This window comes from Crassostrea angulata, chromosome 8, assembly GCF_025612915.1.
Source record: "Crassostrea angulata isolate pt1a10 chromosome 8, ASM2561291v2, whole genome shotgun sequence".
Taxonomy (NCBI): Eukaryota; Metazoa; Mollusca; class Bivalvia; order Ostreida; family Ostreidae; genus Magallana; species Magallana angulata.
The window spans coordinates 5,551,531-5,570,837 of record NC_069118.1 but is presented as its reverse complement, the minus strand read 5'-3'; the positions used below and the strand labels follow the sequence as shown (position 1 = coordinate 5,570,837).

General features: G+C 30.6%; 1 protein-coding gene and 1 pseudogene across 1 annotated transcript; both read left to right on the top strand.

Moving 5' to 3' along the window:
* Positions 1–4,099: 4,099 nt before the first annotated feature.
* LOC128161771 (uncharacterized) lies at positions 4,100–9,384 on the top strand. The gene is made up of 4 exons (XM_052825163.1): positions 4,100–4,810; positions 5,172–5,409; positions 6,623–6,774; positions 7,639–9,384. The coding sequence occupies exons 1-4, from the start codon at positions 4,771–4,773 to the stop codon at positions 7,917–7,919; spliced, it is 711 nt and encodes a 236-aa protein (XP_052681123.1). The 5' UTR covers positions 4,100–4,770; the 3' UTR covers positions 7,920–9,384.
* A 1,070-nt stretch (positions 9,385–10,454) lies between these two features.
* On the top strand, positions 10,455–13,238 carry LOC128159203 (uncharacterized; annotated as a pseudogene).
* Positions 13,239–19,307: the final 6,069 nt, after the last annotated feature.

Sequence of the window (19,307 nt, the reverse complement as noted above, 5' to 3'; positions counted from 1 at the left end):
ACAGATAGCCATGCTATGACCATGAATTGCTAGTATTACATATTGGTCACTATGATACTTATGTACACCTAGGTACTGCGCAATGAATTGTCGTAATGATAACTAACAGAATGAACACTGTGTGATTCTTGTAGCACTGCGTATTATTACTTAATGATGTTATGAAACCAGGTGCATAATATGGGCATAATAATATCCAAATTGAGAGTTTATAAATAAGTGTCATATTTGGCGATTCTGTGTCTGCATTTATTGCATATTCTATATAACCTTTGTAAGCTTTCAAACCATTAACTCATGTATACTTTTATATCTGATATTTCAATATTACACGCAAGCGATGCGTCATAATAAGGCGGGACACTCAAAGCCTGCATCCAAATACTCCAAGTCCTAAATGAGGTTAATTAATTCTTGCACAGTAAAATCCAAACTGAAAATATATAAAACAAGTTATCATCAAATTGTCATATTTGGCATCCTGTGTCCGTAATAAAGGCCCTGATATTGCAAGTTAGTCCTGTAATGCTATAATTTAACCTTTGTAACCTTTGAGCCATGTATGAATGAATGTATTATGCGTACGTGATGCATCATACCCAGGTGGGGTACTCAGAGACTCGAAGTCGGAGACTGAAACCCTGCATCACAATATTATTTCTGACAGTGTTAACGGTTTTGTTACTTTATTTAGAAATAAAATATAACTCTGAAATTTGAACACTAAATGTTCACTCAGGATCATCGTTGATGGGCCGAACTGGTCAGAACTGTCAGTTATAAGTAAAATGTTTTATATACCCCTGTAAAATGATGTTAGACAGATTTTGAGAATTAGAGGATTTTGGGAATCGTTATTTAGAATTGTATTTTTGGTTTTGATTCCGCTTATAAGATTCTTTGATTTGGGCTGTTTTTAGTTGATGTAATTTTAACTGTACAATCACGCTTATTATTAAACTATTGGTCCAGGGGATAACTAAAGTTTGAAGGCTTACACAGCATTTTTACAACGCACTTTAAAAAATTACGCACTTTGAAAAATATTTTTATAGGGCGTTAATCTTATGACCAAGTTAACGCACTTTGAAAAAAAAAATTCAAAGTGCGTTGATATCATCGATATTAACGCACTTTGAAAAAAATGTTCAGGGTTTAACGAAAATAGTTTATAGGTTTTATATATAATAAATGATTGTTTTAACCTTGTTAAGCTTAATGTAAAATATTTAAAAAAGAACTTTTTGCATTCTCAGCTAACTTGATAAACAGTTTCTAGATGAAAATTGCTTTCTTTTCTTATAAGAGAATATTGACAATTTACACAGAAAGAGAAATTCGGGAGGTTTGAATAATCCAAATATGACATAAACTTCACCGCTTAGCAACTGCATTTTCCTTTTTTGAGAATGCAGCAAATTTACTTTTTATCTAGTATATTGGGCTATGTCCGAACAATTCTGATTTATAGATATGAATAATGGAGATCAATGCATAGTATATTTCAACTGGCTTATTGCAAATATGATGTGAAACAGGATACCTTAGTTCTGTTTATCCAATATGATCTTTAGATAAGAATACAAAAAGGGTTACTGTTGAAACAAATAGATTCTTTATCATACATATGGAGAAATTATTGTTCGGCCAGCTCATTTTTTCAATAACACTGCATATACTTATACAGATCATATTTCTTCTTCCGATCTTAAAAGTTTACCCAAAGTTGCTGAAAATCATATGTTTTGGAAGAAAATATGAGTGACAAGGGACTTTCATCCTGTAATCAATTAAATGATGCACTGGAGGGACTGCGAACGATAGCATTGTCTAGCCGCCTAACTAAGAGTCATTTTTTGAAAGTTGTCTAATTAAAGTTAATTTTTTTTATAATAATGTAAACATTTATGTATATCTTCATTAAATTTAAATGATTTGGTCAAACAAAGAGGGATAACTTTGTATTTTGGGTTAAAATAGCTCATTTCATAATAGAAAATAACGGAAAACGGAAATGTTTTTTAAAACATCTTTCCCCCCCGTGAAACAAAAATTCCTTTTGAGGGGTTTTAATGATTGTTATTTAGCATATTTTTACCAAAAGGCTTGTTGTTTCACGGGGGGGGGGGGGGGGGGGGGGAACATATGTCTACAGACCGAAATACGTTTCAAAAAAGAATTTTGCTTTGTAATTTTTTGAAAACTAATTAACAGATATGAATTAAAATGAAATTTTACCTTAATACATATCGTAAATATGTTATAATAAAGTTTTTATGCACATATTGGCCGCTAAATAATATTTTCCTCACTCATAGAGACCGATTTCAATGAATTTTTTTTTAGACCCCGCGTTAGCAAAACCTTTGTTTAAAAAGAAATCATTTGATTACAAATTTTATTTTGATATAAATTGATTAGGATTTGATTAAACGTTTTAGTAGAAAACTTATGTTTTGAATATCTGAGAGAAATTCCGAAATATTTGGATGTAAAATGTAGGCAGGAAACGGGCGTTAGCGTTCGCAGTTCTTTGACCTGTATCTTTGGTTAACCCCCAACACCATCCCCATACTAAATTCGGTAAATTAAATTTACGATTGCTTACGAATCATCATACTATCAACAAATTAGAAATTCAGTTCCAGAATATGAGATATAAAAATATTTTTTCAAAGTGTGTAAAGAGTGTCGATACAAAAAAATGATGATGTACCTTCATAACGCACTTTGGAAAAAAAAAATTCAAAGTGTGTAAAGAGTGTCAATACAAAAAAAAATGATGATGTACCTTCAAATTCAAAGTGGGTTAACTTGGTCCAAAATTTTCAAAGTGCGTAATTTTTTCAAAGTGCGTTGCCACACAGCGTATTAACTTGTTTATGATACAAGTACAGTGCAAATGTTCTTTATTTTCAAAAATAACTAAAGAGAAGTTTCCGAAGAATTCTGTCTTTCATTGTTTCAAGAGGACATCATTCGTTATCTACAAACATGAATGCTTAAACTGACTTTTAAGTCAGTTAACCCAACAACTAAACAGCACATTGGTATTGCTCATCAACGACAATCTGTCCCAAGATATTTCTTTCGTCACTTTTACCATTTTGTACGTGCATTAAGTACAGTTGAAATCAATGAAATGTAAAGATTTCTACATGTACTACGTTATTTCAAAATTACTTTTTCATGTTAAATGCTATATCTCCATTTGGATCATAGTTTTAGTCGAAAATATATACTTTTAATTTATTATTAAGCATACAATTGCATTTTGTATGCAATTAATATTAAAAATCAAAAAAGTATAATCCCAACAATAGCTCAGTAATGCAACAAGAGTTTTCGGGGATTAACAGGTTTCAATGCAAATAAAGAAGAAAAAATATATCTAGGAAAGTCATCTTCAACTGAGGAACGCCGTGTGTTTCCTTCAGGTGATATGGGACACCGATCGATATTAATGTGAATAGAAGTAAAGTATAATAAAAATACATTCACTGTTTTAGAATTTTCAAATTTTATATTTACTCCCCCCCCCCCTCAATAAAAAAATGTAAACAAAAAAATGTAAACGTGAAAATTATAAAAAGTACCTGTGGGATTTTAACTCATGACATACAGATTTATAATTAACGCCTTCACTAATTGCTCTACGCTGTTAGGTAACAATTATTGAAAATAAAATAAAATATATCGATATGAAATACGTCATATGGATTTTTTCGATACTAACTTTGCAGATCACGTTTTACTTTGAAAAATTGAAAGGAATTGAAACGATTATATTTCACAGGATGATAACGAGAATATTAATACCTTTTTGTGCGGAAGTACTTGGGAAAAGTTTGACCAATTTTCATGTTATTATCAAGAAATACTTTCATGTCGTTCTCCTTAGACATAGTTACATTTATACGGGAAAAAGTGTTATTTATTATCTCTAATCGATTTTGAAACAATTTGAATATTCTACATTCATAACAGCGTTTCTATCAACAATTATATAAAATCAGAGAATAACAATAAAATAGCAAGAGAGATAAAAAATAAGTTTTTCATTACAATACGGCGAAGACAAGAAGTAACGGCGGACGAAGGGTGTAACTGTAGAATGTAGACTCTCTATGATAGCTGAAAATTTGAAAGTTTTATCCTTGATACTTTTTTGAAAAATTGGGAACAAGCTTATATATCTCAGGATTAGGTCACTTAAAAAAATCGATCGATAATTTTCTGATAAATTTTGTCTAAAATAAGATATCGACAGAAGCGTTTCTGATCAAAAGGGTCAGAAAAAACCAACAAAGCAAAAACAAGAAATGGAAGACTTTTATTTCTATGCATTACTATAGACTGGACATTTTAGCGTTAGTTTTGCTACGTGACAATGACAGATGTATACAAATTAACACACGCTAATTTGAATAAAGTTCATTTATTTCATTAACACAAAAGCTACACAAGAAAGATTTCGCGAACTGGCCGCCATACTTAGGTGCATACATTATTTGGATCTTTACCGCTTTGCAGGAGCATTAAGTGAATATGATCCCACTGGATGGGTTGAACGACGTCAAGAATAAACCATAAAGTGGCGTTACTCGCAAGGGCGTGGTGAGACGGGTCTGTGTCCCAGGGACGTCTCGTCTTTAAAATTGTATGGAAAATACATTCAACCTGTTAACCTCTTTCACAATTAATGGCTTTCGTTAAAGTAAGGAGGCCGAGCGAAACCATAAATAATTATACAGAATTGTGGAGGACGATATGGAGCTCTTGCAAGTCGTCGTTATTGTCACTTTATTGGGTATGTGGTTCTTGAAAAGACAATAAATAACTTTGAATTTACCAGATATGTTAAAGATTATACATTGTGTCTTTAAAGTTGCATAAATTGCAAACCATAATGTATGTGTGTAATATTAATTCTAGTCTCCACTCCCCTGTGATATCGCGTTTAATTTCATAGATGAATAAATATTGGCCCGCATATTGTAAATATTTGAGAATGCAAGTTACTAGCGAATATTAATTATATGATTATCTCAGGCCTACTTAAAGTCATTTAACAGTGAACAAGCAAACATTTGAAAACAAAACTTAACATTTGATAATATTGATAAAAACTTCAAATCTTTTAACACCAATTCATAGAAACTTTTTTGTAGGTTTTCTGGATGCAAAATCTTGCTATTTCATCAAAACAATAATTAACTGGGGCAGGGACTGGAATGATTTTAAGACAAACACGTCACTCTACAAGACCAAAATAAGCAGCGTGTACTGCAGTTATGACGAGGTTTGTTGTGGCAAATCATGTTGTCCCGATCCGTCTGTCACCCCAAAGTATTACTACTATGACACAAACAACTACCAGTATGACTCCAGTGATGATGATTCCAAAATGTACGTACATCTTTAATTCTTTCATTTTAATTACGGATGCCAACTAACATTGGAGTACTCGACTTTCGCTCGGTCACGATGATCTTCGTGATTTTCCGTAAAGTCGATTTCTCATTCTAAAGTGAATGAAAGTTCGATTTTTTTTTTTTTTTAGCTTAACGAAGCAGTATACATATTTGATATAATTTTTATTATATAGCTAATGTATTGAGATTCAGGATTTTTAGTTTTGTAGATCAATTGATACATGTAGTTATGTATTAGATAACTTTTGCACACCATCATGCCATTGCGAGATTAATCTCATCACTGTTTCTTTTATATTTTATACTCTTTAAGTTTTGAGAAGAAAACAATACATTAGCATGAAAGAAGGCACGTTTGAGTTGCATTAGATGATATATATGTAGCTCAAATTTGCATGTGTAAACGCCATAAGAGAAGATAAATTAAGGACATTTGCTTATGTATACTTATTTTAAATTCATTTTCATTTTTAACATATATTTCATTGATTTATAAGTTTTTAAACTTTTTGACATTTAAATGACAAAAAAGTATTATTTTATTTAGAAAAGAAGTTCAAAATAAATCAAGGGGTAAAGGACTATCGCTCGATTAAAGTCTAATATTAATTTACAAGGCTGTTCAAATAAATTTGACATCCCATATTTTAATGAATTAGTGTAAACAGATTACAAGATGTTAAAAAAATTTTATTACACAGAAGTGAAATTTGCTATGAACATTATTATTTCATTTTTTTCCTACCCATTTTTATATACAACCTCAGGATCATATAATTTTGATTTTTGAATAAGTGTGTGAATGAAAGTGGAATGGAAAGAGAGTAATTAAAATACTTTAAAAAATTGACATCAGTTTAATAGATTCTCAAATTTTGTATGTTTGAATTTGAAAAATGTAAATAAAAAAAAATTACAAGCCTGTTCAAATTTTGACATTCCATATTTTAATGAATTTGTGGTAAAAGATTTGAAATGAATCTTTGTATTTTTTTTTCATAACTGGAATGAGCACAAAGATAGTAAAATTTAAATATCCAAGTCGAACTCATTTTTTTCACTTTCATCAGTTTTGCCTCAGAGACACTCAATACTATACTTCATGAATACGCAAAGTTAAGAAATAACGTTTTATTCATCATATTATATAGCACGTATTAAATTCAATTTGTGTTTGCTGGATTTAGGTCTACTGGTTCTACACTGGGAACGGCTTTTGCAGTCGTCATTGGATTTTCCTTTTGTATGTCCTGTTGCATAGCATGCTGCAAACAACAAAAAAATGAAAGACAAAATGTGAATGTCTGTAATGCTCCACCCATTGTTGCTTACTCATCAGGTGAGTGGAATTAACTATAACATTGGTAACGGTATGCATTTATATTATCAAATTGAAGACAAATTAAAGGAATTCTCTAGTAGCTAAATGGTGAAACTTTTTCATCAGTTGGCATTTTATCCATATAAATATGCAATGTATAATGTAGGAATATTGAAGAAAATTGTATTTAATATGTGTTGCTAGAAAACAGTAAAAGTGAAGTATACCAAATTCACAAGACTTACAACATATCAGAGCCGGCTATTCAAAACTTTTTTAAAGAAATATCTTCCCTTAATATGGGACAATTTTAATTTTTTTTTTAAATATTTGCTGTAAATGATTATATTTATTTCATAGTGTAATAAAGAGAAAGCTTATACAAATGTTTACCAGGAGATTTGTATGATTGTCATTAAAAAAAAATATCTTCATAAAACGTGTTCAGCATATATACTTCGATGTCAAATTCAAGATGCTAAGACACTTATCAAAATGTTGAAAATTTCTTTGGTGGAGTAGATATTACGATTTAGAGTATCGGACCATTTATTCATTAGAAACAAGGCATGGCCGATATACATTAAATACCCCGAGGAATCATTAATGTCATATAACAATTAAGAAAGAAACTGATGTTATCAGCGGAAACCGACCATTGTTTGCTTTGCTTAATTACTGATCATCGGCCAACATAAATGTGTCAGTGAAAACTAGTAAAATAGGAAAATCATTCACTTGTAGTTACAATATGCCAACCGTTTGGAATGTATTATCTATTTTATTCCAAAAGTTTTTATCTGGTTATATAATTTATGATATATGGCCAGAGAACGATGCATGGGTTTTATTGATGAACCACAAAGTCTCTGGATTTTACAGACATTGGAGCTGTTATTGTACGACAAGTGCCACGTGATAATACCTCCTCCTCCTCATCATCGGCCTCGTCTTCGCCTGGTGGGGAAGATAACTCTAACCATGACACAAGTCAACCGTATGCTGCCTCAGAAACTTACGGATTTAGTTCACTGGACACACGGGAGAATGAAGCCCCTCCTTATGAAAGTGCAAATTTATTACAAGTAACAGAACCTCCGCCATCGTATGAATACGTTATGTCACACAATTATCCCACAAATAGTGACAATGAAAAGAGTTAAGCTAAAACCAGTAATGAACCATCAAATTAATTATGCTTATATAGAGAACAGTTTTAATTAGTTTTGCGAAATAATGTAAAATATTGTAGTGCAATATTTTACTATTAAAATATTAAGGAAATGTAATTTTAATTAAATGATTTTTTTGGACATAGGCATAAATAGACATCCTCCGAAGAAGGAACAAGCGTAATCTGTTGTTGAAAAGTTTTATTAAATTTTGCTGTTAAATATCCGTATTAACACATGTAAGAATTTTATCCGACCACTCTCTAATTGGTAAGGTGACATACAATCGTAGGACCAATAGTTGTGGTTACAGTGCAAACTATACCAAGCAAGTGATGGTGTAAATTATTCCTGTAAACTACCTAACAAAACTGACTTCATTGGTTTGGCTCCTTATGTTACTTAGAATTGAAATAAAAATATATGTAAAAATATGTCTGAACTACTGACTGTACTTACCAGAATCTCTAGGTCTGCGTTCAAGATCGTAGCAGCTAGCCTAGTCGCTAGGTCGTAAATATAGCAGCTAGCCTAGCCGCTAGGTCGTATATCTAGCAGCTAGCCTAGCCGCTAGGTCGTATATCTAGCAGCTAGCCTAGCCGCTAGGTCGTATATATAGCAGCTAGCCTAGCCGCTAGGTCGTATATATAGCAGCTAGCCTGAGCAGACTGCTAGCTTAGCTGCTAGGTCTCAGATTTGAAGTTGGAAATATTCAACTTAAGACTACAGTAATTACATGGACAAAATTTGTTAATTTCAAGCGGAAATATACATGTTAATATTCATTAAAACTTTAGGGATGAACAAAATATCACTAAATAAGCAGATTTCATGTTTGTGGCAAAGTGGTAACTAATGTGGCAATCTTGAATTGCATGCTTAGGATAAGATGTATAGGCTACAAATATCTACGTAGCGGTTAGGCTAGCTTACCGGTCAACTACGTTGCGCTGCCTAGCTGTTACGATCTTGAACGCAGCCCTAAATACACCCGCCCCCTTTTTAAACACTTTTCTAGTCAATTTCTATTTACGTTTAATAAATATATTATATATTATATATTTAAATATATGTTTTAAATATTTATTGTTAAATCGACTGTTTTGTGGGAAACACAATAAAATGTAATGTAATTAATCATCTTCAGATAATGTGACAAAATAACAATGAAAGAATGCAATTCAGCGTTTATGCAATTAAATACATGATGAGTGAACTTTTTTGTAGTTTATTTCTGTATGTGTATTAGTTCTAGAATGCATATTATAGTTTAGAGGGAGATATTACTGTCATTGTTCTTCCTATAACCCCTGCATTTAAAAAAAAATGCTGTACTCAATTGTTATTTTTAAAACAATAATGAATTATTCATATTTATATTAACCTTTGCTGTTTTATTGATTTGCATTTTATAAATAAAAAATGTTCATTTGTTTGTCTTTATATCTTTAAGTTGTTGATTATAATATATCAGCGATAGTTGTCATACTTGGCAATCACACAAAAAAATTCTTTTGAAGAAGCGTGGAAAATAACCAAACAAAGGTGTAAACATGCAATTGCAAATATGTCAAATTAAGCATGTTGTATTACTTGTATAACTTTTGCACACCATCATGCCATTGCGAGATTAATCTCATCACTGTTTCTTTTATATTTTATACTCTTTAAGTTTTGAGAAGAAAACAATACATTAGCATGAAAGAAGGCACGTTTGAGTTGCATTAGATGATATATATGTAGCTCAAATTTGCATGTGTAAACGCCATAAGAGAAGATAAATTAAGGACATTTGCTTATGTATACTTATTTTAAATTCATTTTCATTTTTAACATATATTTCATTGATTTATAAGTTTTTAAACTTTTTGACATTTAAATGACAAAAAAGTATTATTTTATTTAGAAAAGAAGTTCAAAATAAATCAAGGGGTAAAGGACTATCGCTCGATTAAAGTCTAATATTAATTTACAAGGCTGTTCAAATAAATTTGACATCCCATATTTTAATGAATTAGTGTAAACAGATTACAAGATGTTAAAAAAATTTTATTACACAGAAGTGAAATTTGCTATGAACATTATTATTTCATTTTTTTCCTACCCATTTTTATATACAACCTCAGGATCATATAATTTTGATTTTTGAATAAGTGTGTGAATGAAAGTGGAATGGAAAGAGAGTAATTAAAATACTTTAAAAAATTGACATCAGTTTAATAGATTCTCAAATTTTGTATGTTTGAATTTGAAAAATGTAAATAAAAAAAAATTACAAGCCTGTTCAAATTTTGACATTCCATATTTTAATGAATTTGTGGTAAAAGATTTGAAATGAATCTTTGTATTTTTTTTTCATAACTGGAATGAGCACAAAGATAGTAAAATTTAAATATCCAAGTCGAACTCATTTTTTTCACTTTCATCAGTTTTGCCTCAGAGACACTCAATACTATACTTCATGAATACGCAAAGTTAAGAAATAACGTTTTATTCATCATATTATATAGCACGTATTAAATTCAATTTGTGTTTGCTGGTTTTAGGTCTACTGGTTCTACACTGGGAACGGCTTTTGCAGTCGTCATTGGATTTTCCTTTTGTATGTCCTGTTGCATAGCATGCTGCAAACAACAAAAAAATGAAAGACAAAATGTGAATGTCTGTAATGCTCCACCCATTGTTGCTTACTCATCAGGTGAGTGGAATTAACTATAACATTGGTAACGGTATGCATTTATATTATCAAATTGAAGACAAATTAAAGGAATTCTCTAGTAGCTAAATGGTGAAACTTTTTCATCAGTTGGCATTTTATCCATATAAATATGCAATGTATAATGTAGGAATATTGAAGAAAATTGTATTTAATATGTGTTGCTAGAAAACAGTAAAAGTGAAGTATACCAAATTCACAAGACTTACAACATATCAGAGCCGGCTATTCAAAACTTTTTTAAAGAAATATCTTCCCTTAATATGGGACAATTTTAATTTTTTTTTTAAATATTTGCTGTAAATGATTATATTTATTTCATAGTGTAATAAAGAGAAAGCTTATACAAATGTTTACCAGGAGATTTGTATGATTGTCATTAAAAAAAAATATCTTCATAAAACGTGTTCAGCATATATACTTCGATGTCAAATTCAAGATGCTAAGACACTTATCAAAATGTTGAAAATTTCTTTGGTGGAGTAGATATTACGATTTAGAGTATCGGACCATTTATTCAATAGAAACAAGACATGGCCGATATACATTAAATACCCCGAGGAATCATTAATGTCATATAACAATTAAGAAAGAAACTGATGTTATCAGCGGAAACCGACCATTGTTTGCTTTGCTTAATTACTGATCATCGGCCAACATAAATGTGTCAGTGAAAACTAGTAAAATAGGAAAATCATTCACTTGTAGTTACAATATGCCAACCGTTTGGAATGTATTATCTATTTTATTCCAAAAGTTTTTATCTGGTTATATAATTTATGATATATGGCCAGAGAACGATGCATGGGTTTTATTGATGAACCACAAAGTCTCTGGATTTTACAGACATTGGAGCTGTTATTGTACGACAAGTGCCACGTGATAATACCTCCTCCTCCTCATCATCGGCCTCGTCTTCGCCTGGTGGGGAAGATAACTCTAACCATGACACAAGTCAACCGTATGCTGCCTCAGAAACTTACGGATTTAGTTCACTGGACACACGGGAGAATGAAGCCCCTCCTTATGAAAGTGCAAATTTATTACAAGTAACAGAACCTCCGCCATCGTATGAATACGTTATGTCACACAATTATCCCACAAATAGTGACAATGAAAAGAGTTAAGCTAAAACCAGTAATGAACCATCAAATTAATTATGCTTATATAGAGAACAGTTTTAATTAGTTTTGCGAAATAATGTAAAATATTGTAGTGCAATATTTTACTATTAAAATATTAAGGAAATGTAATTTTAATTAAATGATTTTTTTGGACATAGGCATAAATAGACATCCTCCGAAGAAGGAACAAGCGTAATCTGTTGTTGAAAAGTTTTATTAAATTTTGCTGTTAAATATCCGTATTAACACATGTAAGAATTTTATCCGACCACTCTCTAATTGGTAAGGTGACATACAATCGTAGGACCAATAGTTGTGGTTACAGTGCAAACTATACCAAGCAAGTGATGGTGTAAATTATTCCTGTAAACTACCTAACAAAACTGACTTCATTGGTTTGGCTCCTTATGTTACTTAGAATTGAAATAAAAATATATGTAAAAATATGTCTGAACTACTGACTGTACTTACCAGAATCTCTAGGTCTGCGTTCAAGATCGTAGCAGCTAGCCTAGTCGCTAGGTCGTAAATATAGCAGCTAGCCTAGCCGCTAGGTCGTATATCTAGCAGCTAGCCTAGCCGCTAGGTCGTATATCTAGCAGCTAGCCTAGCCGCTAGGTCGTATATATAGCAGCTAGCCTAGCCGCTAGGTCGTATATATAGCAGCTAGCCTGAGCAGACTGCTAGCTTAGCTGCTAGGTCTCAGATTTGAAGTTGGAAATATTCAACTTAAGACTACAGTAATTACATGGACAAAATTTGTTAATTTCAAGCGGAAATATACATGTTAATATTCATTAAAACTTTAGGGATGAACAAAATATCACTAAATAAGCAGATTTCATGTTTGTGGCAAAGTGGTAACTAATGTGGCAATCTTGAATTGCATGCTTAGGATAAGATGTATAGGCTACAAATATCTACGTAGCGGTTAGGCTAGCTTACCGGTCAACTACGTTGCGCTGCCTAGCTGTTACGATCTTGAACGCAGCCCTAAATACACCCGCCCCCTTTTTAAACACTTTTCTAGTCAATTTCTATTTACGTTTAATAAATATATTATATATTATATATTTAAATATATGTTTTAAATATTTATTGTTAAATCGACTGTTTTGTGGGAAACACAATAAAATGTAATGTAATTAATCATCTTCAGATAATGTGACAAAATAACAATGAAAGAATGCAATTCAGCGTTTATGCAATTAAATACATGATGAGTGAACTTTTTTGTAGTTTATTTCTGTATGTGTATTAGTTCTAGAATGCATATTATAGTTTAGAGGGAGATATTACTGTCATTGTTCTTCCTATAACCCCTGCATTTAAAAAAAAATGCTGTACTCAATTGTTATTTTTAAAACAATAATGAATTATTCATATTTATATTAACCTTTGCTGTTTTATTGATTTGCATTTTATAAATAAAAAATGTTCATTTGTTTGTCTTTATATCTTTAAGTTGTTGATTATAATATATCAGCGATAGTTGTCATACTTGGCAATCACACAAAAAAATTCTTTTGAAGAAGCGTGGAAAATAACCAAACAAAGGTGTAAACATGCAATTGCAAATATGTCAAATTAAGCATGTTGTATTAATGATAATGTTAAATTCCCTACTAATTTATTTTTTTGTTCGATCTTTGTAACGCATTTATATTTTTAGCAGGGCATTCATTGTTTCCATAAACTGAAAAGATATTTTTACGAAAATTTGAAGTATTAAAAAATATTTTAAGATTCATTTTAAAATTTGATTTGATTATCTTTGGCGGGCATGTTAACCATCTAACTAAATGATATATGTTAACTAGACTACACTTTTAAAGTAGTGTTATTTGTTATTAATAAACTTTCATGTTTAATATTAAAATCTGATTGGTTTAAACGCAGTTGGTAATCCGTTCTATTACCCTCTGCATTAGCAACACACTTGGCAACGGGTAACACAACGAATTGTTACATGCACGTAAATTATGCGCGAACGGTTCTCCGTATAAAAAAGCAGTAAACATTTCTTTAAAAATAAGACATTCAGTTTAATAAAATTAATAGTGCCTGCTAGGGAGGGTAACTGTTACCCTCCCAAACAGGCACTATTTATATAAGAGCACCTTTAACACTTCTTACAAATATATATATATATATATATATATATATATATATATATATATATATATATATATATATATATATATATATAAAGCGCAAAGAAATTCACTTTATTGGAGCTCCACCTCCGCCCCGGCCGGGGCTTGAACTCACGACCTCTGGAACCCATTCTCCTAGCAGTGAGCGGCCACCGCGCTAACCACTGGGCCATCTAGGCAAGACTAGACTGTCTTGCCTAGATGGCCCAGTGGTTAGCGCGGTGGCCGCTCACTGCTAGGAGAATGGGTTCCAGAGGTCGTGAGTTCAAGCCCCGGCCGGGGCGGAGGTGGAGCTCCAATAAAGTGAATTTCTTTGTGCTTTATGTATATCTTTATCATTCACTATGGGCAGGTATATGTCAATTTGAGAGTTATTGCAATGTTTGTGCTTATTATATATATATATATATATATATATATATATATATATATATATATATATATATATATATGTCTTGCCTAGATGGCCGCTCACTGCTAGGATGGGTTCCAGAGGTCGTGAGTTCAAGCCCCGGCCGGGGCGGAGGTGGAGCTCCAATAAGGTGAATTTCTCTGTGCTTTATATATATATATATATATATATATATATATATATATATATATATATATATATATATATATATATATAGATGAATAAAGCCTTGGTAGAGCAAAAAATACTTAAATAAATAAAACAGAATGCGACAGTCCATATTAAATAAATTGTTTACAGTTAACAATTTATTGAATTTGTTAAATTTTTTATTGAATTTATTTATCAAAGTATATATATATATATATATATATATATATATATATATATATATATATATATATATATATATATATATATATAGTTTCACAATATTTATTTGCCCATATATGGTACAATGGCAACAAACAAGAGTTATATAAACTTACAAGTATAAAGCATATAAAACAGTTTTCTAGCTAGATCTTTTCTTTTATGGTTATGGAGAACAGACATCTCATAAATTTTAGTTTAGAGATATACAAAATTAAAAAATAAGAAAAACAGAATTTCACAATAAATGAATAGAATCAAAACAAAAACTTATAGGAAATAATGTTTTAACTTTCAATTTGTATTATTGTCGGATACAGAATGAAAATGAAACAGTATATAAAATGCAGAGCTCATATTTGACAATAAGAATCGAGAGAGTCTAAACGAAACCTTAAATGAAATAGGATTTAGTGCATTCACTATCGATTTGTACTTTTTGTCGGATACAAAATGAAAATGAAACAATGCATGAAATGGCATAATTATCCAACGCAGTGTTATATATTGGATTTATGGCAAAATTTATATTTAAACAAACATACGGTACCTAGGTATTTGTTCATATTGGATTTGTGGTGCATGAGTCGTACTTAAAACGCAACAGTTTTACTAACTGGTTTGTTGATTTCAATAAGGCAGTTTGCTTCCGTAAGATAAGAGTACGGCAGCAGTATGATCTTTTATTTTAAAGTTGGCCCGATGTTCAGACTTTTTTTGTAAAACTTTATATTCATTTAAGTTTTTGCAAGTTTTTTTTTTAATATTTTATGTGAATATGATTATATGAAAATAATTTGAACTATTGTTAAGTTCAAGATAATTTTGCAGATTATTTCATTCTAAATATCTAAAACAGTTGACAATAAAGAAATGCGAACGCTAACGCCCGTTTCCCGCCTAGATTTTACATCCAAATATTTTGGAATTTCTGTCAGATATTCAAAAACTAAGATTTCTACTAAAAAGTATAATCAAATTCTAATCAATTTATATTAAAATAAAATTTGTAATCAAATTAATTATCTTTAAACAAAAGTTTTGCTAACGCAGGGTCTTAAAAGATTTCATTGAAATCGGTCTCTATGAGTGAGCAAAATAAAAACTTAAAAATAACATTTTTACGATACATATTCAAGTAAAATTTCATTTTAATTCATATCTGTTAATTATTTTTCGAAAATTTACAAAGCAAAATTCTTTTTTTGGAGTGTATTTCGGTCTGTAGACACATGCCCCCCCCCCCCCCCCCCCCGTGAAACAACAAACCCTTTGGTAAAAATATGCTAAATAACAATAATTAAATCCCCTCAAAAGGAATTCTTGTTTTACTGGGGGGGGGGGGGGAGATGTTTTGATAAACATATCCGTTTTCCGTTATTTTCTATTATGAAATGAGCTATTTTAAACCAAAATACAAAGTGATCTCTCTTTGTTTGACCAAATCATTTATTTTTAATGAAAATATATATAAATGTTTACATTATAATAAAAAAAAAATAACTTTGATTAGACAACTTTCAAAAAATGACTTTTAGTTAGGCGGCTAGACAATACTATCGTTCGCAGTCCTTTTAGACAAGATAAGCATTTTATTCCCACAAAGATTTAACTCTAAACAAACATAGGTAATCACAGATTACAAAGCTCACCGAGACGAGAAATCACCCTTGAGACATCACCTTTATGAGATCTCCATATCATATTATATGAAAATCATACTTTATGATCTTGGATATTCATGAATTCTGTTTTAACGCTATCATATATCATCTGTTAAAAAATTGTATGATAATCATATCTTCATATGTTAATCAATACAATAATATAAAATCAAATATTGCATCCTATCATATTTACAATATATATCATATAATTCAATAAAATACCGTAATAATCAATGATGAGATATGCTATTGTAACGTATGATATGACATTGTATTGTGTTATACGTTATTGTATTTGATCAGATAATAGAATTTCATAATATATAATACAATATAGTATTATATTCCAATATCATATTACATATGATACATAATACATCATAACATTGAAACATATAATATTATATTTTGTTATACTTTCATGTTAAATACTGAAATCTGATTGGTTAAGACGCAGTTAATAATATTTACTATTACCCTCAGCGTTAGCAATGCACTTGGCAACGGGTAACATTAAAAAATGTTACATGCGCGAAAATTATGCGCGTACGGTTCGCTGTAGAATTCACGTTTTTCCTATATAAAAGCAGTAAAATTTTCTTAAAATTTTTAAAAAAGACATTCAGTATAACAAAATAAATAGTGCCTGTTTGGGAGGATAACAGTTGAAATTGACACCCCTCGAAAACCATTGTCAACCTCCGCTTCGCGTCGGTTGACAATGGTTTTCTCGGGGTGTCAATTTCAACTGTTACCCTCCAAAACAGGCACTATTTATATAGTGTAATATAGTATAATATTGTATGATACTGCATCATTTTTGATACATAATACGATATTGTATCATATGACACAATATAATTTGATACAAGATTGTATCATATCAAATGATAAAATAATATGTGATAAATTAAAATAGTATTTAAAACAATATACATGTTGTATCATGTGATACAATAATATATATAACAATATCATAAAATACAATTTAATGTGATATGATAATAAATCCTATTTATAAACCGATATCATATTATACAATATCGTATGATACGATATTTAATAATATTACAATATCATACAATACAATTTCATGTGATATAATGCTATATTACAAAAACCAATATCATATTACACAATATCATATGATACAATATTATAGAATATACAATATTGTATCATTGATACAATATTTTATTTTGCAATATCTTATGTAATAGTATCATGTGAGAAAGTAACAAATTAATAATACAATATAATATTATACAATATTGTATAATAATATACAATACTATACATAACAATATAATTATACAATATCATATAATCAAATATAAAAAGATTATACAATATCACATCGTATCATAAAACTTTTTGTTATATAACATATCATATTATATTGTATCATATTAAACAATATCGTTTCATATCATACAATGCTATATCATAGGAAACATGTTATATCATTTATCAACAAACACATCTATCTATCGAGCAGGTTTGAGTGAGGTAAGAGATTTCTTTAGCATCTTTGATAATGGAGATCAGGCTCTGCATCTGAAGCAACCTCTGCGTTTCATTTATTATAAAGTTGTATCAAATATGCAAGCTATCATCTATAAAACATGTGACCTGTTCCAAAAACTAAACCTCATCCAGTATCCGAAACCTATGGCTCAGATTCAGCATTCAAGCCTGTCAAGAGCATCAGTATCATAAGACGCATCATCCATGCAAGTTTGGTGAAGTTAGGACCAGTAATAACTATGATATCATCATCAGAGAGCACTAGCAATTAAAACCTTAACCTCCTCCAGCATCTGAAACCTATGGCTCAGATTCAGCATCCATGCCTGTCAGGTGCATCTGTATCATAAGACACACCATCCATTCAAGTTTGGTGAAGTTGGGACCTGTAATAACTAAGATATATTTTTTAGCATCCTTGATAATTGAGATCAAGCTCTACATCTGAAGCTACCTTGCAATTAACTCATATTACAGTTTAATCAACGGGTTTGAACATATTTTATTGTATATATAATATACAAAGGGTTCGAACACAAGTTCTTGCAAATTACTAGGTTCTCACCCAATTACAAGTAATTTGCAATTGTCATAAAACATGGTACATGTTTATACACATAAATTGAAAAAAATGGTAAAGAACAAAATAGTATACTTATGTAAATCTGCGAGAATTGATTATAAAGTTCTTCACAGCTGTAAAAATTCTAACATTAGTTTTATAATCTAGGTTGTCATTACCCCATAGTAAAGTATGCGAATCTATAATACCTAAATTTTGTATTTTGAATAGTTCCTTAAATAAGGTATTCCTTGCATTAGAAAATAGTTTGCAAACAAATAAAAAATGATATACATCTTCTTTCTTTCCACATATGCAATTTGGAGACTCAACAATATTTGTTCTGTTTAAATCATAATTTAGTAAACAATTGTGTCTTAATTTTGTATGAATGATGTTAGCTACTCTTTTACCATGAAGAAAATATTTTGGAACTTTTGAATCACTGCTATTAGAGATGCTTCTTTGAAACTGGCGGATGGATGTTGATTTTTTAATATCCGAATTTAGTGAGTTCCATTTACCTATGGCATCTGGAATAAATGATTTTTAGCTCACCTGAGCCAAAGGCTCAAGTGAGCTTTTCTGATCACAATTTGTTCGTTGTCTGTCGTCGTTGTCGTTGTCGTTGTCGGCGTTGGCGTTGGGGTTGTAAACTTTTCACATTTTCATCTTCTTCTCAAGAACCACTGGGCAGATTTCAACCAAATTTGGCACAAAGCACCACTAGGTGAAGGGGATTCAAGTTTGTTCAAATGAAGGGCCACGCCCTCTTTAAAGGGGAGATAATTGAGAATTATTGAAAATTTGTTGGTATTTTTCAAAAATCTTCTTCTCAAAAAC

Bases quoted from the DNA above. Each gene is read 5' to 3' on its own strand.
- LOC128161771 (XM_052825163.1), top strand. From the start codon at position 4,771: ATGGAGCTCTTGCAAGTCGTCGTTATTGTCACTTTATTGG. The intron at 5,410-6,622 runs GTACGTACATCT...TGCTGGATTTAG, and splicing joins AGTGATGATGATTCCAAAAT to GTCTACTGGTTCTACACTGG. The intron at 6,775-7,638 runs GTGAGTGGAATT...TGGATTTTACAG, and splicing joins CATTGTTGCTTACTCATCAG to ACATTGGAGCTGTTATTGTA.